Source organism: Strix aluco, chromosome Z (genome assembly GCF_031877795.1).
Source record: "Strix aluco isolate bStrAlu1 chromosome Z, bStrAlu1.hap1, whole genome shotgun sequence".
Classification (NCBI taxonomy): Eukaryota; Metazoa; Chordata; class Aves; order Strigiformes; family Strigidae; genus Strix; species Strix aluco.
The window spans coordinates 44344610-44368829 of record NC_133971.1 but is presented as its reverse complement, the minus strand read 5'-3'; the positions used below and the strand labels follow the sequence as shown (position 1 = coordinate 44368829).

The following is a 24220-nucleotide window of genomic DNA, read 5'->3' as shown; positions in this document are numbered from 1 at the left end:
AAAAGAAGGCTCAAGTAGTACGGCGTGAAGTGATCTATCTGGGATATGAGATCAGTGCTGGAAAGAGAACATTAGGACAAGCTCGGAAGGAGGCAATTTGCCAGACTCCAAGGCCACAAACAGTGAAAGAATTGCGAACATTCCTGGGAATGACAGGTTGGTGCAGGCTGTGGATCTATAACTATGGACTACTTGTCAAACCCTTATATGCACTAACCGCCACTGAACAGAAAAATCTTCAATGGAACAAAGAGGCCATACAAGCTTTTGATTCGCTGAAGAAGACCCTAATGTAAGCCCCAGCCTTGGGACTCCCAGATGTAAGTAAACCATTCTTTCTCTTTTCACACGAGAAACAGGGAATTGCATTGGGAATACTGGCACAAGATCTAGGCCCGTATCGTCGGGCAGTCACCTATTTTTCGAAGCAACTAGATACAACCACCAAAGGTTGGCCCGGATGCCTCCGAGCGGTTGCAGCAGTGATCTTAAATGTGCAGGAGGCACGAAAATTCACCTTGGGCCAGAAAATGACTGTATTAGTATCACACACAGTGTCGGCAGTATTGGAAATTAAAGGGGGACATTGGCTTTCACCCCAAAGATTCCCGAAATATCAGGCTGAATTAGTGGAACAGGACGATGTGGATATCGTAGTAACTAACATTGTCAACCCAGATTCTTTCCTTAGCGGAAACACAGGAGAGCCAGTGCAACATGACTGCCTGGAGACCATTGAAGCAACCTACTCAAGCTGCACAGATTTGAAGGACAACCTGATGGAAGATACAGAAAACTGGTTTACAGATGGGAGTAGCTATGTCCTGAGTGGCAAAAGGTATGCTGGGTATGCTGTTACTACCACGGAAGAGATACTGGAATCAGGACCACTGCCTGTAAGTACATCTGCACAAAAGGCAGAGATATTTGCTCTAACCCGTGCACTGGAATTAGCCCAAGGCAAAACTGTGAACATTTATACAGACTCAAAATATGCCTTTGGGATAGTCCACGCTCATGGAGCAATCTGGAAGGAAAGAGGACTGTTAAACTCGCAAGGAAAATACATCAAACATGGAAAAGAGATTCTAAGACTACTAGAAGCTGTCCAACTTCCAAGAAAAGTGGCAATTATGCATATTAAAGCACACCAAAAGGTGAATTCAGATTTGGAAAAAGGAAATGAACTGGCAGACAGAGAGGCAAAACAAGCAGCCAAAAGAGAGGTAAAAATGGAGGGAGCTCTAGTCCCTGACGGGCAGACTATTTTAGAAGGTAAGCCTGCTTATACTGAGGAAGATCAAAAACTTATTACAGACTTGAAAGATCATATAATGAGGAGGGTTGGGCCGTCACTCCCCAAGGGAAGGTAGTAATACCCTCTTATTTATCTAGACACCTGGTACGGGAGGAACACCGAAAAGGACACTGGGGAGCGGAGGCCCTGTACCGATATTTGGTCAGAAGTATTAGAGCCAGAAATTTGTATACTATAGTAAGGCAAGTGACTCAACAGTGTGATCTTTGCCTCCAGACTAATCCTAAGAATACCCCCAATATAGAAGTAGGCCAGATTGGAAAGGGAAATGAACCAGGACAACAGTGGCAAATTGATTTCTCAGAACTTCCAAGAAAGGGGGGGTATCGATATTTATTGGTACTAACGGATACCTTCTCAGGTTGGCCAGAGGCATTCCCCACTAGGACAGTTAAAGCCTGGGAAGTGACAAAAGTACTAATACAAAAAATAATTCCATGCTTTGGGGTTCCAGCAACTATATCCTCGGACAGAGGACCACACTTTATTTCAAAAATAGTTCAGCAAATAAGTCGCCATCTAGGTATAGATTGGCAACTTCATACCCCATACCGTCCCCAATCCAGTGGTCAGGTAGAGAAAATGAATCATTTGATTAAACAACAAATAGTGAAGCTTGTCAGGAATCAAACCTGACCTGGCCCCAGGCTCTCCCTTTGGCTCTTTTGCGCATACGAGCCAAACTGAGAGCCAAGGAAGGATTAAGTCCTTTTGAGATACTATATGGCAGACCTTACACGGTGCAGAAGGGAACATCAATGCAAGTTGGGGAGGAAACTATGACTTCATACATGATAGCCCTAAGTAAGCAGCTCAATAAAACTGGGAAACAATGGGCCTGTGCATAATATACAACCTGGAGACTATGTGTATGTTAAGTCTCTTGCAGAAAAGACGTTGGAACCACAGTGGGAAGGGCCATTTCAAGTACTGCTCACGACATTTACAGCGATCAAAATTAAAGAACAGACATCATGGATACATCATACCAGGACGTATAGCAGTCAGAATGAGAATAATGAAGACTATGAGATCCCTCCCATAACACCTCCTAATCTCCCCGACCCTTCCCTCCTGCACTTGGTGGACCACGAAACTGGATATCACTCCCTGTGCCACAGCCTCCCTCCAAACAGCCTGATACCAGCGTACCCCTACCAGAACATGGACCTGCCGGCCATCATGGTCTCCAACATGTTGAGTCAGGACAGGCATCTTCTCTCCAGCCAACTACCCACAATCCAGGAGATGGTCCACTCAGACGCCACGTCCTATGAGTCCAACCGGCAAGTGCCCCTGATCAATCGCCCCGAGATGTTAGCTGGCCCCATGAGCGCGCTCAGCCAGTCACAGCTGATTTCTCAGATGGGGATGCGGAGCGGTGTTACCCACGGTTCCCCATCGCCCCCGGGAAGTAAGTCTGCTACACCATCTCCCTCCAGTTCTACTCAGGAAGAGGAGACAGAGTCACATTATAAGGTTACTGGAGAGAAAAGACCATCAGCAGACCTGGGCAAAAAGCCCAAAAGCCAAAAAAAGAAGAAAAAGAAGGATCCCAATGAGCCTCAGAAGCCCGTGTCAACCTACGCCCTGTTTTTCAGAGACACACAAGCAACCATCAAAGGGCAGAACCCCAATGCTACCTTTGGAGACGTATCGAAAATTGTTGCGTCAATGTGGGACAGCTTAGGAGAAGAGCAAAAACAAGCGTACAAGAGGAAAACAGAAGCCGCGAAGAAGGAGTACCTGAAAGCCCTGGCAGCGTACCGGGCCAGCCTTGTCTCCAAGAGCTCTGCCGACCAGGGGGAGACGAAAAGTTCCCAGAGCAATCCACCTTCCAAAATGATCCCCCCCAAGCAGACCCGATGCTTCCTCACCCTACCCTGGCCTGGGCTCGTTCAACTACCGTGGCCACCCCCCACCCCAGCCTCTCCCGGACCCTCACCTCCAAACCCATGCTGCCCAGCATCAGTGCCTCCCTGCCGCCCTCCTTCCAGATCAGCCTCCCCCTCCACCAGCAGCTCTCCTTGCACCACCTGCAGAGCTCCCTCCTCAGCCAGCCCCTCAGCATGCAGCAGGTCCCCCAGCAGCCCCTCCTGTCCCCCCCCCATGGCACTACAGGTACAGCCCCCCCATGAATGCCTCGCCTCCCGGGCAGCAGGACTTCTCACATATTTCGTCTGAGTTTCAAAACAGTGTCGGACCCCGTTCACCTGGTGCATCAAACCCTCCAGGAAGCACTGAGTGGTACTAACATATTAAAAGATTAATTATGGACTAGCCAAGTAGTAAAAGAATTTACTAAGTAGAAAGAAAAGGGGGGAAAATGAGACAGGGAATGCAAACAATTGTAGTTAGATGGCGCAAGACAGAAGGACTCGCACAGAGACGAGGAGGGCTATGTGCAGAGACATACCAGGTGCTGATAGTGTTGCTAGGCTACTATCTCCTGGTCCAGGCAGAAGCTTCCTCTACCCTTGAAGATGTGTGTGTCAGCAGCAAGATTACCCCGGATTCCGGTACAAATTGGCCTGGTAGTTTGGCCAGGGAACAGGGAATAACTGAGGCTGCACAGAACAACTGGGTGAAAAGTTCACCAGCGAGGAAGAGGAGATACTTCATCTATAGGACCACTGCCCAGGGCTTGAGGAACTCAATGCGCAGGCGCAAGGGGAGGAGACCTAATTACCATGAGAAGCGAGGGGAGGCGGTGGTAGGCTATGAATATGTACAGGCGTCTTATGAATATACAATACTTTGTACCATAAAAGCAAGGGAATAACTACAGAAGCGCGCGCATGCTTGTGGAGGAGCGATCCCCTGTGCGCCCAGCGCTGAATAAACATACCTGCTTTACAACTCCAAAGTTGTAGAGTTCTTTTCTCCGCAAGTCAGAGGGACGGGGGGTGGCTGAGGAACCCTCTGAGTGTGATGAGGGGGACTCCAAGGAAGAGAAGTCTGAGGGAGAGGAGAACATGGAGGAGGGAGATTTTTCCGGGGAGGATGATGTCGCAAGTGCTGTGTCTGAGGGAGAGGAAAACATGGAGGAGGGGGAATTTGAAGGGAAAGATGTGGCGAGTGCTCTGTCTGAGGGAGAGGAGGACATGGAGGAAGGAGGATTTGAAGGGAAAGATGTGGCAGATGCTGTATCTGAAGGAGAGTAGGACCTGGAGGACATATATTTTGCAGGGGAGGACGATGTGGAGATGGCCAGAGCAGAAGGGAGATGGGAGCAGGCGGGGGAGATAGAGCAGGGCAGAGGTGGCAGCTGAGGAAGGGGGCTCTAGGGGGTCTGGGGGGGATGGGGAAGGGGCAGCCCATAGAGCTTGTGGGCGAGGGGTCAGCCAGGAGGGGTGTGAGGGAAGGGGCCGAGGACCAGGGCGAAGCAGGGAGGGAGTGAGGCACAGTTTAGTAGTTACATCAGATCGACTTGGGGTTTCCCAAGTCCCTCTGCAAGAGATGCCAGAGTTTAACCACTGAAAATAAACCTGGCAAATTAAACCAAAGAGCTGGGATGTGCATTTTAGTTGTGGCTTAAGTGAAAAGCAATAAGCAAGTGTAATGTGTTGTCTAATAAAATTATATTCCTGTATGATACACCTGAAATAATCAGGTTTGCAGCAGATATCTTTATCTTTGATGTAACAGCTGGTACGTCTTCCTAGAGATGTTCTGCAAACCCTGCACGAGAGACAGCACACGTGCCAGCAGAGGTTGTTTGCCTGCAAAAACGTAAAAGAAAAATACCCCTCAATGTTTGTGCTACCAATATTATAGTTTGTATTTACAAAAGCTATTTTTTCCATCCATCCATGTCCAAAAATTACACGTACCATGACTCACAGGAAATCTATCTTCAAGGCAAAACATTTTTCCTACAGCACGCATATTGAGGGTTAACTAATTTGATGGAGTTTTCAGAATAAGCTTTCATGGTTTTGTAATTAAACGCACCAGAAGAGGAAGCAAGAGATTCAAGTTCCACAGAGATATTTTGTGCCCAGTTCTGTTCTCACAGCATTAGAGTAACAGAGCAAGTTTTGGCCTCGCCTGACCTCGGGGAGGCAGCTAACTTACATCCTTTTATTTCCCAGTCTGTACAAAGTCCTGCCTAACAATGAACAAACTTTGCAAAGTGATATGAAATTTTAAAATTAGAGTATTGAAGGGGGGGAAAAAATTCTGTCAAATGGAAATAAACCATGAACCACATCTTGATTTACCAGGTGTCTGTTAAAGCAAAGTGAACAAAGTGCGAGTTTCAAAATATCAGCAGTTGTTTTGACAACAAATTCAACAATTCTTTAGAATGTAACATCCATATTGAAACCAGACAGAGTCATGGAAAGCAGCAGAAATCAGCAGTTTTCAAAACTCACATACAATTTTTCAGCAAGTAAATTGAGTGCAATTATTTTTTTTCTTCTTTCCTATAAAGAGAACTCTGTCGTGCAGACATTGTACATCACACATCAGCTAAATAGCCGGAATACTTTGAAAACCCAAGACTCCAAGTGACCGTAACAATTAAGTAATAACCCTTTGGATAATGGCATGCTGCATAGGAGGAATTTTGTAAACCAAACAATGACTAAGTTTAGATTTACTTTTTTTTTTAAATTTTATGAGCCAATTTCTCATCTCATAGCAAACAGCTCATCTATTGCCTATGGCAGAGCAGCAGATTGGAGATGATTCGGGATGTGCCCTTCACCAGAACGCTGCCAGACCAACCGCAGAGAAAGCGAGGTCTGACTCCAGCCCTGACGCTGGAATCCCCCGTTTCAGTCATTCTTCAGGCTGTGACACCGCGGTTTGCAGTCGCCCAACCTCTCCTGACTGTCACCCTGCTGGCAGCCATCTTCCGCATGCTGACAGATTTACACCGCAGTGTAACACAGCGCTGTTGGTAACAGCTGTCACCAAGCCAATCCTTAGCATTTCTCCAGTCCCTGCCCGCTCTGCCCGCCGCTGCCGCCTTCACTGACCAGCGGTGTCTGGTTTCTCTCCTCAGAGTGCCAGCATCTCATCAGGTGGTGTTTGTCCTCGCGGCCTTCAGACAGACCATCTCTGGAGGACGTTTTCAACCACTCCTGACTGCGAGGCATTCACCTGCCCTAGGAGATGGCAGACACCCCATGTGCACGGGTTGGCCCAGGACCCTGGCACATAACAGCTCCAGGCTTCTCCTGGCCATAAGAAGCAAAGAAGACCAGGCTTCCTCACCACCGTGGCACTGAGCAGGGATCATCGGGAACACTCACATCCTGCCCCAAAGCTGGGCTGGAGACCTGATCTTCCAAGTGCTGGTGGCCACCATACAACCCAGCTGTCCTGGGCTCCATCTGAATGACCCTGTCTCATTTGCTGGTCTTGCCACTAATTTTTTTTTTTTTCTTTTGGTTCTGTTATTGGTGGAGAGAGGAGACCTTATTGCAAACCATCTGGTTTTGGTGGCTCCCAGACATCTCCCTGAGCACCTGAATTCCGGATGGCGAGAGGATCAGAGACCTTATTGCAAGAGAAGCTTCAACAGGGGAAAAACAGTGGCCGAATGGCTGCCTCCGCTGTCACCGTGCTCGAGTGCCTTCAGCTGAGATCTGGGCTGTGCTGGAGGAAATACTTGAATTTTCCTACACTGCTGCTTTTCCAAGACTCGCCTGGGTATATACTTCCTTTTCCCCTTTCAAAAAGAAAACAGGTCAGAAGACACCTGGTCGCCAAGCAGGCGATCCCTCACCTCCCGTGCCTCCACCTCACCTGGTTTTCTGGGTTTCTTTGCTTCCCGGTGCCCTCACGAATGCACAAACAATGCAAACCAACAGAGCTGTAAATGTGTTCAGTTATATAGGGGTGAAGTTTGATGTACAGTTGTTAATAGTGATAATGTTTTACCTTTTTTTCTTTTTTCCGGTTTTGTTTTTAATTTATTTTCATGGATTTGTTTATTAAAGAAAGAGTTCTACCCGGCAGGATAACTTATTTATTTATTTATAACTCGCGTGGGTTTCCAACCCACGCCTTGCTCCCACAGCTGCTGACCCACTAGTTTTCTGTTCGGGCCTTCCCTCCATGTCTGCCCCGTGCCCATCCGCACCCGCAGTGTTTGTGTCTGGCGGGGTGCGGAGCGGCTGCCTGCTCCCAGCTCTCTCTGTACAGAGTTTTGGTTGCTGTTGTACCCTTGACAGGTGTTTTGTTTTTCCCCGCAGGTGTCTTGTTTGGGGCTGGGGAGGGGGGAGCTGCTCCGGGCTGTCTTCGCTGTCAAGTCTTTATATGTTTTAGCCGGCGGGTTTTTTCTTAATAGTTCATATTGTACAGGGGAATTCAGAAATTTTGTATTTTTTTAGTGCGCTTTTAAATAAAAGCAAACCACTTGGCGTGACAGAGACATCCCTTTACTGCGGGGCGGGATGAAGGATGCTGCGAGCGTGGCGGGTACCGGTGGCCACACCGTGGCGTGGCTACTGCAGGGCTACGGCGGGGACCGCCCGTTTGTCTCCAGCTGAGACTAACCCCAAAGGCTCGCTGAGCCACGTCAGCCAGGACCAGCCAGCCGACAGCCCCACGAGGAAGGCTGGATCCATCCCTCGGCGGGGTGTTTCCAGGGCCGACAGCTCCTGGCAGGTCTGGGAGGGATCGAAGAGCTGTGGAGCCCTTTGCGTTTCCGTTCACCCACAGGCTGGTGCGGAGCGTGTGCTGGGGACAGCGAGGAAACAACCATCAAAGCGACCTTGTGAAAGGCCGGGTGTTGTCAGCCACATTAAATTTCTGTCAGGCAGCTCCTGTTGCTCCGGCTCTGCTGGCGCGGAGCGGGTGTTGGGTGCCGGGTGCTGGGGGGTGAAGAAAGCCACCAGCGGGCTGTGCCCACCTCCAGCTCAGCTGCGGCAAATGCGGAGCGAGGGGAAGTTGATCTTGGGATTACGAGAAGTCGGTCGCTATCAGTCAGCGGCGGTAACGCTTCGCTCGAGCTTTTACCCTCCACACTGTCAAACCCCACTTCCCAGCTCTGCGGTGCTCTGGCTTTGGGGGTGTTGGTTTTGGTTTTTGTTTCCACTTGGGATTTTTTTTTTTTAAATTAATGTGCTGAATTTTGAAGCCCTGTTCCTGCTTGACCTCATGGCCCACCTGCTGCGCTGCGCACGCAGGGCTGCGTCTGCCCCAAGGAAGGGGTACGTTTCCCCTTCTGCAGGTTACTTTGCAAGTCCCGCAGACCTCAGACAACAGGACCATCTTTTCCTTTCATTGCCCCAGGGCTTCGTTGCTTAAACCCCCCCCCCCCCCTCCCCGTGCCCAGGCAGCGGTCCCTCTCCCTGGCTCATCCCGGGCTTGCCAGCACCGCTGTCCGAGCCGGGGGGGCTGCTGTGTGAGGGAATGGGGGGTCCTGGAGCCACATCTCAGCCTCGTGGGGTGACCTGGTGTGCTGTGTCACTGCTGTGCCTCTGCCTTCAGCAGAAAGCATTAACTCTGTCTGGTTTGCCTTTTTTTTTTTTAAACTTAGCTGCATCTTTCATCTCCTCAGGGCTGCTACAAGCAGGAAGCGCAGCTCCACACGCCTTCAAAGTTTAGGCCTGTTTTGAGATGTGGTTTGTATTTAACCTCCTCTCTCGCTCGCTTTTTCCCCGGGCCATCCGGGAAGCTGCTCTTACACAAAGCAAACCTCCCTGCCACGCTGCCTGCTACTGCGAGGAGCCTGAGCCCCTCGGGTGGCCGCCGTCCCCCTTGGCACCACCGAAATGCTCTGGCGGCTGCCCCGGCTGCGGGCTGAGCTCGGCCCCCCCTGCCTGTAAACGCTGGCTGACTGCTGTTCCTTAGAAAACTCGCCGCAGAAAGGCTGAGCAGGTCGGGCGTGGGGCTGGGGTGCTGATAGTCACTTTGTTTCCGCCTGTTGCTGATGATTTTGTCCCTGCCAGGCTTGTGCTGCAGGAGGGGAACGGTGCCATCGTGTCCCCTGGCAAGATCCTGCTGCCCGGGTACCATTTTGTCCTGCCAAGGTGATGGGGTGTATCCAAGATTTGGGTGTTGGGAAAGGATCGGTGCGTGTTTGACCCCTGTGCACCCGCCTTCCTGTGCAGTAGTGCCTTCACGGGGCTGAGAGTCACCAGATTCATGTCCCAGACCTCTGCCACAGGGACAGGACCACGGTAGGTGTGACGGGAGACCTGAAGATGGGCAGCCGATGCCCGTTGCTCCCCTCCACATCATCACATTGTGGCACAGGGGCTGGGGGAAAGGAAAAGGCCTTTTCATCCCTCATTTCTCCTCGACAGGGAGGTGTTCGCTGCCCTTTGGGACTGTCAGCTGTGATAGGAGAGGATGAAGATGCAGGAGATTTCCAGCAGGAAGCGATTTGGAGCCAGCATCGCACTCCCACCTCTATTTCACAACTTTTTATTGCTCCCCGCAAGGACCCACATTTCGGAAAGCAGAAAAAAATGATGAAGCAGGAGCAGGATGAGATTTCAGACTGTTGGACCTCCCGTTCTGGGAGCACCAGAGTCCCGTGGATGGCTGAGGACTTGCAAAGGGCCAGCACTCATCACACCTGTGGCTTCCTGTACCCATCCATCCCCAGCAAAGGTGCTTGGTGATGCAGAGACGACTGGCCAGGGCAGCCTGCAGCCACAGCAACAGCGAGGGTTGTGTTTTGCACGTCGCTGTCTGGGAATGAGAGATGAGCAACAGTCAAACCCCTACCACGGCTGGAACAACGCAGATAAGCACCGAGGAGAAAAACCACCTGGGGCATGGGGGCCGGGCTCGCCGCAGGGACACGAAGAGCTGGAGACTCGGAGGTGGCATCTCACCCCACGTCCTGCTGCAAGGAAAACATCCAGCTGCCCCCGAGGCGGTGTCTGAAACCCTTTGGCCCTTCTCAGCACAGTGAGGCACAGGAGCTATTTTAAACACCTGCCTTAGGATGGGGTGAATTATCAGCAAACCAGGTGTCCCGCGGCTCCACCCCCCCGTAATGAATCCCGGTGGAAGTCACTCTCCAAAGGCTTTTTGCCGACGACCTGTGTGGCAACAGCACCACCTCCACAGGGCAGGTGGGGAAACTGAGGCACGGTGCCCCAACCTGCTGGAGATCTTTTGTGGTGGAGCTTGGGCTCACCTGCCTTTCCCTGTCCTACCCACCCTTAGGCGGGGACCAGCCGCAGGGGAGCTCCCAGCTTTAAACCCCTGATGGCCCCACATCCCCCAGGCAGGGGATTTAGTCCTCTGGGAGTCGACACTAAAGCCCTGCACGCCCCTCAGCATGAACCCGGCGTGAAACCTGTCCCTTCCCAGCCCTCCTCTGAAAAATAAACCCCGTGCTGTGACAGTGGGGGCGGCCAGGTGCTGGTTTCAGGCACCTGTAGCCCCGCTCCAGACCAGAGTCTCATGTTTTGGGGTTTATACCGACCTTCCTGAGAATGGGATCTGCGCTAACCCTGCCTGTGTGACACATCGAAACTGCATCACTCGGCCTGAGAGTTGGTGGGGGCTTTTATGAGGAAAAAACCACTTTATTCACTGTAAAAAAAAAAACAAACCAACCAACCAACCAACAACCACAAAACCTTCCATTGTGTAAAGTTGAGTCAAATTTAGCAGCTTCAGCTAAGGAAACATATTTTTTAAAGGAATAATCAGTGTGATTCTTTCATCCTTTTTCAAGCTTTTGGTCCCCTTTCTCCAGGGTAATATTTGTGTGTCCTTGATCACTGTGTTTATTATAGTTAGGAGGGGGTTAAGCAACCCAAAAAATGGAACAACAGCTCCTGTTTCACACTGAAGCAGCTGCTTCAGTGAACCTGCAATGACACACAGGCACGCGTGTGCATCTGAACGGCTGCAGGGACGGAGATCTTGCCCTGCTGCAAAAGCTGTAAGAAAAACAGAAAAGCAGCAAAATGTCATTTCAGGTCACCCCTGCCAAAAGTCTTCCTCTTGCCCCAGCTCCCCGAAACGGGCAGGCAGGGCCAGGCCCCCGGCACACGCACGTGGCCTCGTAAGCCATCAGCACCGACCCCAACAGAAACTGCCCCCGTGCTGCCACCCGCGCGGCACGGGTGTGCCACAACAGCCGTGATCTCGGTGCCAGGCTACTACTCGTAGTAATCACTCGCTGTAGCATCCCTATGTGTGTGCATGGGTGCGTGTAGATTCCCCCCCAAAACACATACATTTGGCTCAGTTGGGCCCAGGTTGGCTCCTGCCGTCACCAGCTGAGACCTGACGGCAATCGAAGCACAGCTGAGGATGCCGAGGACTTGGATTTCAGCCCTTTTCCCCCATCCTCTGGGGGGTTTTCTCTCCTTTTGGGGAGAGGAGCAGGATGAGGGCAGCGTGGAGACAATGAGCCACCTTCCCTTGCCAGGGTGGAGGGGTCACTCTCCTGCTGCTCTAGCAGGGTGTTTCCAAACAAAGTCTTTGATAAAGCCAATAAATGAAGCACGAGAAGATGGAGTGTGACTGGCCATGACTCCAGGACAGATGGACAGACTCTCTGGCATGCTCAGCCTCCTGCTGACACTGAGGGCTCCCCCTCTGATGCAGGATGGTTTCTATCTCTCAAAGTTTGCAGCTGTGTTACGGGATGAAGTGATTTGCAATAACCCTGTTTGTCACACCTTGTAGCCCACAGGTTTTTAACTCTGGGTGGAAGGAACAGCATTTCCACCCTGGATGAACCAGCACCTTTCTGGAAACTTTTTTAGTCCAACACTGCACCGCTGAGCAGGAGGGCTGTGATCTCCCTGCAGCTGGGTACCTCGAAATGCTCTATTTTTTGTCAGTTCTTAAGTTTCTCTTCTCTGCTTCGGCTTTGAGATGGGAAAAGGAACTGACTCTTCTCTCTCAGTTTTCATTCTCATTCAAAATTGAAAGCTGTCAGAGATCCTGGGCTCGTTGCCACGGTCTTGGGCTCACTCTGCCCCCTGAAATATCTCCCTGTACCCCGAGAGCAGCTGATGGTGAGGGAAGGAGCAGGAAGAGGTTGGGTCAGGGCAAAGCACCCAGGTGCCAGGCCAGGCCCTGTGGTGAGGCGCCCGCGACGAGCCTGTGCCACCCTCTGCTGTCAGCCCTGTCCGCCCAAAACAGGCTGGTTTTGCAGAAATGCACCTGCTCTTTAATTTTTCATCCCTTTTTTGAGTTTTTCCGATCCTCCTGTGTCCTGAAAGGCTCTCCAAGCCTCTCCCTGGATGCTTGGCAGGACCTGACCCTGAGGGGATGGCGAGAGCCACCCTGGCCAGGAGGCTGAGCTGGGCGGGGGGGGGGCAATTATCCCTTTTCCAATGCCCCCCCCCACCTGAGACACCCCGACGGACAGCCAGCTTCCCTCCTGCCATTGCCCTGCCCTTTGCAAACAGAGGAAGCTGAGGCGTCTCCTCAGGAACTGACTCCTGTGGGGCAAGGCCCTGCCGGCGGCCTGACTGTGTGAGGCGGCTGCTAATTCAGCAGGGCCATCGCACGTTTCCCTCAGGAGCAGGACGTCCCCATGTCCCCACAGCCCGGAGACACTGGTGACAGCAGACCCTGTCCCTCTCTGCCCACACCCGGCACCATTAAGGCCCAGTGGCTGCTGGCCACCCCTGTGGTGAGGTTTCTCCTCAGGGCACGAGAGGGATGGCAGTGCCCTGCGGGCTGGCAGCGTTCCAGTCCCACGTCACCTGGGAAGTTGGGGGGTTTTCTGACATCTGTGGGGTTTTTTTCCCAGTTTATCCCCACTTATTCAGAAGGTGACTGCTTGTGCCTCATGGTATGTCCAGCACAGACATCACATCACAGAAGTGGTCAACTGGGCTGGGCCACAACCCTTCAACTGGCTTGAGAAGTCTGTGATGATTGTGAAACCAGTCAGTGCCCCAAGCCCAGAGCCAGCTGCCAGCGGGGAAAACACCTTCCAGCTCATCAGCCTGTACAGAGCATGGGGTGACACATGGCCAGGGACTGACTGTAGGACATGGTGGCCAGCAGGTAACACTCGCAGACTGCATGAGATCCAAGGAACTGGAGCTGAGCCGTGCAGTCCTGAGCAGAGGTGGTCCGTCCCCAGTCAGGAAGCTGGCCAGCAGTCCAGGAGGGTTGATGGAAGTACAGCACGTCTCCGAGCTGCTCAAATCCACCAGAAATACATTGGGCTGTGGTGATGCTGGTGTCACCACCAGCAGTGACGCTGTTCCCAAGCACAGCCTCTGCACAGACACTGAGAGAGAGGAGGAAGAGGCACCTGGAATCAGGCGCTTTCCCAACCCCAGCAGCAGAAGCTCTCCTGGTGACGTCTGTTTTTTCCCATTCCCCTTTCTCCATCAGTGTCCTTGGTCTGTCTTTTCCCCTCCTGTCAGAAAGGGCACCTCTGAGAGAGGGAATATTTGTGACAGAAGGTGTTACCAGAGGGAAAGCAGTGTTTGCACACACCAGGCTGTATTGGGTACCCTGAGCAAGAGGCCTTACTCAGAGTTGCTTAAATTTTATGTGCTTGCCACCCCTGGGAAAGAATGTATTGTTTACTGGGAATCATCGGCCGCAAAACTGCTTCTCATGGCACCCTGCAGGCCCCACAAAGGCTTCTCATCACACCCAAGGACACAGGGGACATTTATTGTCCATGCAAATGTTTCTCATCAAATACAAGGACAGATTGGACACATCAGACAGGTCAGTCTGTCCTTCAAACAGTCAGCAAGGTTCTAGTAAGGAGCTACCGTTCTTGGAGAGGAGAAACACCCTGGAACATGGAAGCTTGTTAAAATTGTTTTACTTAAATCGGTTTAAGAACCTGCCTGGATACAGACCCTCACCCTTTGAACTTGCACAGACAATTAAAACCCCACTGTCACTTTAAATCAGAGCAAGCACGTCACTCCCCACTGAGGGGTACAAGTGATAAGTAATTAACCAATAATCACTGCAGTAAAGGTGTAATCATGTAGTCTGGGGTGTATAAACACTCCGAAGTTCTTTTGTGCCGAGTGCTTGACCTGCGGACTCTTCCCCTGTGCGGGATAAAGCAGTATCTCCTCTCCAAACTCACCTTGGTCTCCAGAGTCTTTATTTCAGGTGTCACACTCCCGTGCAGGGCTCCACACTCCGTGCGAGAAGAGGAGCGGGGTCTTGGCGAGGCTGCTCCTAGGAGCGCGCCTTTCCCCCCGAGCAGAGGAGTCGCCCCAGGGCGGTCCCTGTCCCCGCCTCTGGAATAAAGAGGGAACGGCATTTGCTCAGCCTTCAGCAGCACGGCTGCTGCGCCTCAAGTTATTCCCAGGACGCTCTGCACAGGCGGGAAAGGTTTCTCCGTTTGCTGTCGGCGGGAGAAAGGCACCTCAGTGTGGGAGAGATTTAAATCTCAGCCCACGGCACGAGGAGAGGGAGCAGCACCAGCACCCTCAGCAGTGTGTCTGGCCAGGCAGGAGCTCCCGGCACTCGCTGAATTGCTGCGGGGGGTGTCCAGCTCGTTACCCCGTCCTGGGATGGGCCCTGCAGGAACGGCACGGGCAGAGCACCGGCAGGACAAACGGACAGCTCAGAGGGGTCCAGATTTGGAAGTGCGGAAACTTCAGATTCCAGACATTTTTAATTCAACATTCTGGCATCTCAAAATACAGCACTTTCAAATTCAAACTGCCGACATTCCAAACCTGGACAGCTCAGATTTAGAATTCAGAAAATTCAAATCTAAAGTTCAGAGATTTCCAAATTTTGAAAGTCAGAAATTTCAAATTTCAGAAATGTCCAATTCAAGATGCGGACATTTCAAAATTTGTCATTTTCAAATTCAAAATTCCAACATTCCATAACCCCAGACATTTCAAATTTGGAAAATTCAAATCTAAAGTTCTGAGGTTTCCAAACTTCAAAATTCAGAAATTTCAAATGTGTCCTGGCACCCCCACACCCCCAGACTCCCCCAGACCATCCAGACCCCTCCACACCCCACCCAGAACTCCCAGACCCCCCCGGGACCCCTCCTGGCACCCCCAGAACACTCCCAGGATCCCTAGAGCCCCTCCAGACCTCCGCCATCACCCCCAGACCCCTCCAGGACCACCCCCAGCACCCCCAGGACCCCCCCCAGCATCCCCTGAGGATCCCCAGAGCCCCCCAGACCCCCGTGGTACCCCCAGACTCCCCCCTGAACTCCCTGGCACCTCCAGACCCCCCAGGCCCCGTCCCAGCTCACCCTGACCACGGTAACCATGCGCTGCCCCACCTCCTGCAGCAGCTCCTGCCGCCACCCCTCGGCCTCCTGGGAAGGGGTGAGGGCGGTGGGGGGAGGGTCAGTCACCCCCTCCCAAAGGTCGGGGGGTGTTGGGGGGACGCGGCGGGGTTCGGAGGGGCAGGGAACCCCCCCCCAGAGCAGTGCAGATGTCACAGACGCACCCCAACCCCTGGTTGCAGAAGGTGCAACGGGGGCACTGCCAGCTCTATGGTAAAAAAAAGGTGTGGGGGGGTCAGGGCTTGAGGTCACCCCCAAAACTCGGGGACCCCCCCAAGGAAGGGCAGGGACCCCCCAAACTGACCTGGGGGCTGGGGGGGCCGTTGGGCGAGGCGGGGGCACTCGCAGACCCCGCAGAGGACGCTGGGGCCGGGCAGGAGGCGCAGGCACAGCCCCCACCTCGCTGCTGGTGTTGGGGGGCAGCCCCAGAGTCGGGGGGGCCCCCCCTATAGCGCTGGAGAGGAAAAAAAGAGGGTGAGGGACCCTACAGATCCCCATAATGCCCCATAGGGGATCGGGGGGGGGGTTGGGGGGGCTGTACCCTGGGGTCCCCCCATGGCGGCTGGCTGGGCTGGAGGAGGGAGGGGGCGGGGGGACACTCTCAGGATCTATAGGGGCTCTATAGGGGCCCTACAGACCCACACGTGACCCCAGGAGCCCCCCCCCCAGGCCCTCCAGCCCCTAGAGCCCCCCCAGCACCCCAGGAGGAGGAAGAGGAGGAGGAAGAGGAGGCAGCGGCGCCCACCCCGACCGGTGCCGCCTCCAAAATAGCGGCGGCGGAGGCGGCTGAGCTGAGGAAAGCGCCTTCCCGCCCTGCGGCCCCCACGCCGCGCCGGCCCCGTCCCCGAACGGGCTGCCCTCACGCGACATGGCGGCCGCGGCGTCGCTCCTCACCCCTCCTCCGCGTTCTGCGCATGCGCCCTGCTGTCCCCGCCCCCTCACTGGCAAGGCCCACACTCGCCATGGCGGCCGCGGCGTCACTCCGCACCCCTTCCGCGTCCTGCGCATGCGCCCCGCTGGCCCCGCCCCCACCCTGGCAATGTCTACACTCGCAATGGCGGACCCCGCTCCCCTCAGGGCCACCATGACGGCGGCGGCGGAGGCGGTGGCGGAGGCCGCTCCTCCGGGCCCTGCGGGCTCAGGTGAGGCGGGAAGGTGGGTAGGGGGGTCCTGGGGTGGGGGGGACCTCGGGGGTGGCGTCACGCCCGCGTCGCAGCCTCACCCCCGGCTGCTCGGGGCGGGGGGGTTGGGGTCTTCCCTCCTCTCTTCCCCTTCCCCCTCCCCTCTTCCCCTCCCCCGCCCTTCCCGGGGGCCACCGGGGGCCGGGACGTCCCGGTGAGCGCCCCGACTGCGGATTCCACCCCACCCCCTGCCGCGGCCCCGGGGCCTGGCAGAGCTCGCAGGAGGCGCAGCAGCGGCCGGCGGGGCTGGGGCGGCAGCTGCAAGGTGAAGGGGAGAGCGGGGCCGCCGGCCCGGGGGGACCGGCCCGGGGCGGGGGGGGCCGGGCCGCGCTGAGCGGGGCCTCAGCGGCGGCCAGCGGCGGAGGGGGGGGGCGACCGCGCGGCCTCAGCGGGCGCTGCCGCGGGCGGGAGGACGCCGAGCCCGGAGCTCGGGGGAGGCACCGGGAGCCGCCCGGCCCGGCCCGGCCCGCTGGGCCCTGTCGCGGGCCCCCCCGAGCTTCCCGTGAGGGCTCTGTCGCGCTGCAGGAGCGGGGCCCGGCTGGCGAAGGCCGTCGTGCGACCGCGGGAGCAGGGGCCGGCCCGGAGGCAGGAGCCGAGCCGGCGGGGGCGGCTTGGGGCGGCCCCGGGCAGGGGCGGGCAGCCCGGGCCTGGTTCGCCCGGGCCCAGGAGCGCTGGCGGGAGGAGGGTGCCCGAGCTGGGCGCAGGGTGGGGGCAGGCCCGGCCCGGCCCGGCCCGGAGCCCGACGGTGCGCCCGGCGCTGCTGCCAGGTCATCCCGCTTCTGCTGCCCGTGCGTGTCTGCTGCAGGCGAGCAGGAATCTGCTGTGGCTGAGCGGGACTGGGGTTGGAACTAACTGTACTTGCTAAATAGTGAAAACCAGTTTTGAAAACTCATTTCTCCAACTTCGAGGGCCCGCTGGACTTCCAGCCCACTGGAAATACTGTTTTGGGGTCCATAGTGGCCGTGGGCCGGGCACGGCTGTCTGGGCCCGTCTGCTCATTCTGCTGCCATCGCTGCCGGAGCTGAGCAGGGAGCGCTACGTGTAAAAGAAACCCAGTCTCAAGTTCTTTAATAATAGGTAAGGTGAAGCTTCCCTGTGTCATAACGGCTTCTTGTTGGCCGTATCGGCAGCACTGGGGAATGTGCTGTGCTTGGGCTGTGAAGACTCAGAGAAAAGCTGGTGCGAGAGAAGCCGAGTCTGTTACAAGCTGCATTTGCTCATCTTTGTTCTCTTTATCCACCCAGGTGCTGCAGTACCGGACTCGGTGTCAAGAGCTGGAGCAGCACCTGGGAGCAGGAGGGGTGAGTGTGGAGGTTGCTGACTACAGATAGTGCGCGTAGCATTCGTGCACACAGACAAAAAGCTCCTGAAAACAGTGACAGAGGAAACCAAAGTTTCGCTACCTGGGGATTTAGAGAAGCGCTGTAAGTTTGCCCGTCACTGTTTTGTCCCGTTGCCATTCTTAGAGCAGCCAGTAGTCCCAGAAATGCCAGTCCAGAAAATCCGTTGAAGAAGGATTTCAATTTTGTGGAAGAGTGCTTTATTGCCAGAGTGATATTTGTCCTAGGTCTCAGGAGAGGGCTGTACTGCCTGTTACATTATATGGCTGTCTCTGAAAAAGAGTCGGCTGAAACACAGCATTTTGGAAGGCAAGAATGGTGGCGTTCAACACACAGAGCCGGCCCTCTGCTTTTCTTTCTGCTTGACAGCTAAAGTAAACCTAGGAGACAAAGGATAGGAGAGTATTCCCAGGCCTCAAGTCTAAGTGAGTGCTCACAGTGATGAGCTAAGGATACCCAGCTGTGAGAGTGTGACAGTGGGAGGCTGAGGGGAGCCACTCCCACTGAGTAACATCCTTCCCTTGCCTTCCCCTCCATGGTCAGGAAGCCACGAGCTCCTGAGGTGCCAAAGAAACAGAGGGGAACGCGGTGGATGCTAACAGTAGTGAAGGGAACACAAGAATTTGACTAAACATTTCCTTTCTTCTTAAGGGATCCCTTCCAGGCAGGGGGGAAGCCACAGAAGACCACAGCCTGGAGAAAGCACTGCTTCAAAGGTAAGGGGAAGAAGTGTTACCTTACATTTGGTATCCTGGATGCTTATGGAAGTGAGGAAAAACCTGTCGGGTTCTACCTGGTCTCCCCAAGGGAAGCAGTTGGGCAAGTTGTTTAGAAAGGAGAAAGGTCCACAGAATGTTCTGTGGTGCAGTAGTAGTGTTTCGTGCTGAATGGCTCTGTTTTGAGCAGGGGGTTGCTCTGGGTGACCTCCAAAGGTCCTTTTCCAGCCTAAATTCTATGATTCAGTAGGTGAGCTACTCAGCAGAGCCCCATTTTAGGTTGAGAATCAAGCCCTGACATGCTGAACATTTTGTGGCGCATGAGTTTTCCTGTTTGATTCTCCGCGAATAGCACACCCTGTGCTTATAACAGAGTCCCCAGTAGAGCACTTGCACCACAGGCATCTTCTGCCACATTTCTTTCTTTGCTTTTCTTTTTACCTCTGTCCAGGAGATGAACTGTGTGTGCTGTGTTACATATGTTGCAAACTAAGGTGGGAGAAACATGACTCACGTTTTGATCCAGAAACTGAGTTTTGTGCTTGTTCACAGGGTAGCAGTTCTTTAAATTTTGTTCTTGAAATGTTTCCTGGGTGGGATGTCAGTCTGTGGCCCCAAAGTCATAAGGCTGCAGCGCCTGGCTCTTCAATTTTCAGTGGAAAGTTTCCTATAAAGCTGTTTCCCCTATGTATATGGTGCTGTCTTTGTGGTGTGCACTTTACTGGGTCAGCAAGGTGGGGTCTTTGCTACAGGTCTTACCCAGTGTATTGTACAGACAGGGAGAGGCTTAAGGAGAAGGTGAGGGCAGTGGTGGGTACAATCATTGCAAGGGAAGAGGACATAGAAACTGAGGATAGTGGAGGAAGAGAGGTGGTCAGGACAAGGATGGAGAAAGGTGGTGCACCCAGTGATCAGAGAGCACGAAGGGAAGGCAAGACATTAGCTGTGGGCATCATCAAAGGAAGGGGGAATGAAACTGTAGATGGAAATTGAAGGCTCAGAGCAAGGAGAAGCAAATGAGTGTGCCATCACAGAGAGATCTTAGTTAATCCTAGAAGGCACTTTTACTGCCTCTCAGTTTGACAACAGTCAGCATTGAAGGAGTTGGAAAGTCACGGGGGTGCTGCCTGTGGACAGCAGTTGTTCCGTGACCTCGTTGCTGTTTCTCCCTTTCCAAGGTGTGAGCATCTGGCAGACGTGAACACTCTCCTGCGGGAGCACCTCGATAAAGCCAGTGAGGTTAATTCAGCCCTTAAAAAAGATGTTGAAAAACTGACGGCGGATTGGATGAGGGCCCAGGAGGAGCTGGAATTGAAGGAGAGCGAATGGCACAGTGAACGTGAGGTAGGGATAAGGCTGCGGGAATGTCAGACGTGATGCCAGAGGGGAATGAGAATGCATTTTATTTCTGGCACAGGCGACTTGCTGTGTGAAAGTTGTGGCTCCATTGAGGCTGTGTTGGTGCTGACTGGCAGGAGGCAGGGGGTGAGATGGAGGAGTGTCATCAGACTGTGTGGATGGGAGATACCCCCCTGCTGTGACCACACTGCTCGGTCTTAAAGGCAAACGGTTGCTGTTGCTGGATGCTGTAGGGCAGTCCCACATGAACGGTCGTTGTTTCAACGGTTCCTAAATCGCTGTCTGCAGCAGTGCAGAGCAGAGAGGTCTGTGTGTTTTCAGACTCAGAGTAGCCAACAGCAGAAGAGGACAGGCCTCCCTTACCAGTAGCCTGTTGTAAGCAAATCTGACACTGGTCTTGGAGGGGCTTGTTTTTGTCTTCTTCCACCAAGACTGTTTGACACCTCTGCAGGGCGAGATGATGAATCGTGGTCAGTTTGCTTTGCTGATCCCCACTCCCACAGGAGAAGTGTGGATGTTCCCTTCTCTGAAGTCAGGTGGCAGGCCCACTGAGGATGCCTCTGTGGTACCTCTTCAGCCCTTGATGCCCCTGTTGGAATTGTTATTAAAGGAGACCTGGTGATGATGGTTGTGCTCTCTCCTATCTGAAAGACTTGTACAGTGACAGCGGAGGCTGAATTGGCATTTCTTGTTGTCTTTGCCTGTTTAGCTTTCTGACAGCTACTTAAGGGGTGAACGTAACCGTCTGCTCAGCCTGTGGCGCCAGGTGGTAACCTTCCACCATCATTTCCTGGACATGAAGACTGCCACTGACCGGTGAGTAGAAGTTCAGGCTGGACCTCTTGCAGAAAAAATGTAGCTTCCCTTCACAGCTGCTTTTTAAGCCTTGATGTTACTTTAGCTGCAGCTAAAGGTAGGATTTGTCCTTTGGCAGTCTGAAGCAGTGCCGTTAAGCATGCTTTTGGCTATTTTCAGAATAATATTTTTTGAGCTGGTTTTCAGAGGACACCGCAGGGCTCAGGCTACAAGCAGTGCGGAGGCCCTGAAGAGATGAACTGACTCTGTTGATGTTTGGGCGTATTAACACAGACAGGGGCACATGCGGACACCTTGGAAGAGACTCACCAAAGCTGTGCGTGCAGCATGTAGAGCGGTCCCTTTCACAGAGTGATTAACATCTGCCTTAAATCTCACTGGCTTTCTTTTCTCACTGCTCCTGACGGAAAGGTCATTCATGAATATTATCTTTTTTTTTCCTTCTCATTTCCAGCTTACATTTATTCTGGTCAGTTTGTATCCATTTATTCCTGTAGCAACATTGTTGAGAGGAAGAATAGCTTCTTGACCCTGTTACTGCATTTATCCAATGTATTTTGCTTAGTTTGATACCTTCTTTTGATGACTGTTTTCTTGTTCTTGGTCTCTCTGAGGTTCCTCTCTCACAGCTGCCTTCTATGCAAACAAAACCAGTGTAGCCATAATAGTACATTCTTCTGTTGAAACTGCATGCGGTTTCAAACTGTGAGTTACTGTCAGCCATTTACCTTACTTGGCTGTAAGCTTTCCTTAATGTGCAGGGTATGCCCTGACCTACTAGTTCATTCTTGAAGCCTTTTGGCTGTTCCATACTTCTTATCTCTGAGGAGAAAATAGCCTCACTCCTCAAACTGTCAAATAGACCCATTGCTTAACTACCAAGATGTGTCCTGATCCCAGTGTCAGATGAATGGTTTGTCCCCAGCAAAGATGTCATCTTTCCTGCCAGCTTTTACTGCTGCACCATTAATGTGCTTCAGAAGTGAGTCAGCTGATAAAGACGGTGGTGTGAGTATGATCTCTTTCTTGATCCTTCTGCAGAGATTTGTCCGAGCTGAAGGCAGAGCAGATGAGGCTTTCTGGATCTGTACTTGTAAACTGCTCCCGCCTGAACTCTGGCGTGCAGCTCTGGGAGCCCGTCAGTGTGGGCAGACCTGTCCTAAAGGATCAGGCACAGCAGCAAGCGGAACAGGAAACAAGCCAGAAGACTTGGGAAGTGATGCACTTACAAGTCAAGGGGGATCTGGAGAAGAAGGAGCTTCAGGACAGGTAAATGTGTTTTAAACTTTGTTTTTACCAACATTACCTTTTGTGGCTGCTTCTTGGATTCGTAGATGGGCTGTGTTCACGTTTAAAACACACCCATTCTGCACAGCCTTGTTTCTGTCCCTAGCCAAGCTATGGCCTTCAACAGCAGGATAGAAAAACACGTCTGACCGACAGAAGCTTTTGTAAGACAAGACTGGAAAAGAGATCACAGTGTATTACAGTGTTTTTTCTGTTACCTGGTTCTTGGTGAGAAGTTGAGACCAGCATAAAGAAAGCTGTGTCTCTTGTACAGCCCTTTTGCTACCCAGGGCTGTGCAAAGGAGTTGGGAGGAATTTGCCCAGGGCCATCCTAAGCCCCTCTGTACTGACAGTTCCTTACAAGACTGAGTGCAGAAGTCCTTTGGGGCAGGAAGGGCCATTTTGCAACATCAGGCATATTAACCTGTAGAGGTGAACGCTGCCTTTGCTGTATTTTCTGGGCTGAACTTTCTCTGCTGTGCTTCTGGGAGCTGCTTAGCTCTTTAGCGGGTGATGGTGTGCGGTGCTTTTGGAATGGCACGTGGACCTTCTCTTCTCAGGGTGACGGAGCTCTCAGCCTTGCTCGTACAGTCTCAGAAGCAGAACAAGGAGAAGGAGAAGACCATGAAAACACTTAACGACACTGTGGAGATTCTAGTATGTTTTACCTTTATTTGGGAGATGGCCCAATGTTTGTTCTCCAGCTTTAGCATGAAGGGGTGTGGTTTCCTCAAGAGAAAGAGTGGTGAGGACGCTGATGTGTGGGAGCATCAGGCACGTGTGAGTCAGCCCAGGTGCCAGGTGCAGACAGTGGCGGGGAGCTGCAGACAGTTCCGGGGGTTGCACCAGTGCTATTCTGCCTGTGACTAAATCTCCAGGGATCAAAGTTCCTTGGAATTGACAGCTTCATAGCAGCCTGTGAAAATCAGCTGTTGGTCTTTCTCTTCTTAGTTTTAGCAAAGAAGGAATTCAACAGATGTGGGAAGGAATATACTGGAATCACTAGGGCTGAGGCTTATCAACACGACGATGCTGCTGAGGCTGGGAGCGCTGCAGAGGGGAGCAGCTCTTCCCTGCCCACTCTTTGCTTATTCTATTCTCAGGAAGCAAGTCTGTTAGAGAAAGAATATGAAGCTTCATTGACTAAAAGTGTCAAAGAAGAGAATCTTTCCCTCCAAAAGCTGATAAAAGATATAACAGAGGTGAGTGAGTACAGAGTTGGGACCACATCCCTGTAATTTGATTTAAAAGTGCTTGAGGAAGGCAAACGACTAGCCCGGGGAATAGATATATGTGTTTTATACTGTCTGTGTTTTCTGAGTTGGCTACTTGAAATTTGTGTTCTAGTGTTGCCTGGAGGCTTCTCCCACCTCTTGAGCAATGACTCTGTTGTTCTTTAGATTTTTATAAAAGGTCACTGACTGAATCAATGCACGTGCCAACTCTGCTCCTTTCACTCTGCATTCACTGACCATTATTATTTCCCCAGAATTGCAACTGATCTAACTGTTTAGGGCTAACTTTAGCTTAGTCCTAAACCTCACTCTAGGGAGGGGGGTTTAATCATCAGATCTTTTACACAGCTTCTCACAAAGTCAGTTCTTTCCCCTTATGTAGTCATTTTTATCTTCTTGTGCTACTGCTCAGAATAAACATTAGCTTTTTCATTGCTGTTTTCCAGTATTCATCAACTTCCTTCTTCCCTGGGTAGCATTAATATTTCCTTTCATTGCTACTTCCAGTGTTGACCCAGTGTTGACAGTGCTCCTCGTCTCCGTGGCTCTAAGAAGCTGAAGGAGACTAAAATCATTCATGAGAGCTTCAAGAAACTGAGCGTTCAGGCAGCCTCCAGCCACTTCACAGTTGTTTCTTCTTGTTTGTAGTAGCTGTATTCAGAAATCCCTGGAGCACTTGTGACCGCAGGGACAAAACTTCTTTGTTGACTGAAGAAATTGAGTTTTTAATGGTTTTCTAGGGTGAAGTGGGGGAAAAGGAGAAATAGACAAAGA

General features: G+C 52.6%; 1 protein-coding gene and 2 pseudogenes across 1 annotated transcript; 2 read left to right on the top strand and 1 right to left on the bottom strand.

The window, feature by feature from the left end:
• Positions 1-1755: 1755 nt before the first annotated feature.
• LOC141918797 (TOX high mobility group box family member 2 pseudogene) lies at positions 1756-3954 on the top strand (annotated as a pseudogene).
• A 5614-nt stretch (positions 3955-9568) lies between these two features.
• Positions 9569-16598, bottom strand: LOC141918795 (uncharacterized). Its single transcript, XM_074813650.1, has 6 exons — positions 16258-16598; positions 15817-15966; positions 15477-15542; positions 14334-14490; positions 9731-9976; positions 9569-9616 (listed from the first exon to the last, which is right to left on the bottom strand). Exons 1-6 carry the CDS (start codon positions 16596-16598, stop codon positions 9569-9571), a joined length of 1008 nt encoding a protein of 335 aa, XP_074669751.1.
• LOC141918794 (uncharacterized) overlaps positions 16597-24220 on the top strand; it is a 27948-nt pseudogene continuing 20324 nt past the window's right edge.

Bases quoted from the DNA above. Each gene is read 5' to 3' on its own strand.
- LOC141918795 (XM_074813650.1), bottom strand. From the start codon at position 16,598: ATGGTGGCCCTGAGGGGAGCGGGGTCCGCCATTGCGAGTGTAGACATT. The intron at 15,543-15,816 runs GTCAGTTTGGGG...ACCCCTTCCCAG, and splicing joins ACGGCCCCCCCAGCCCCCAG to GAGGCCGAGGGGTGGCGGCA. The intron at 9,977-14,333 runs GTGAGTTTGGAG...TCTCATTCCCAG, and splicing joins TAAAGACTCTGGAGACCAAG to ACAGCGACGTGCAAAACACA.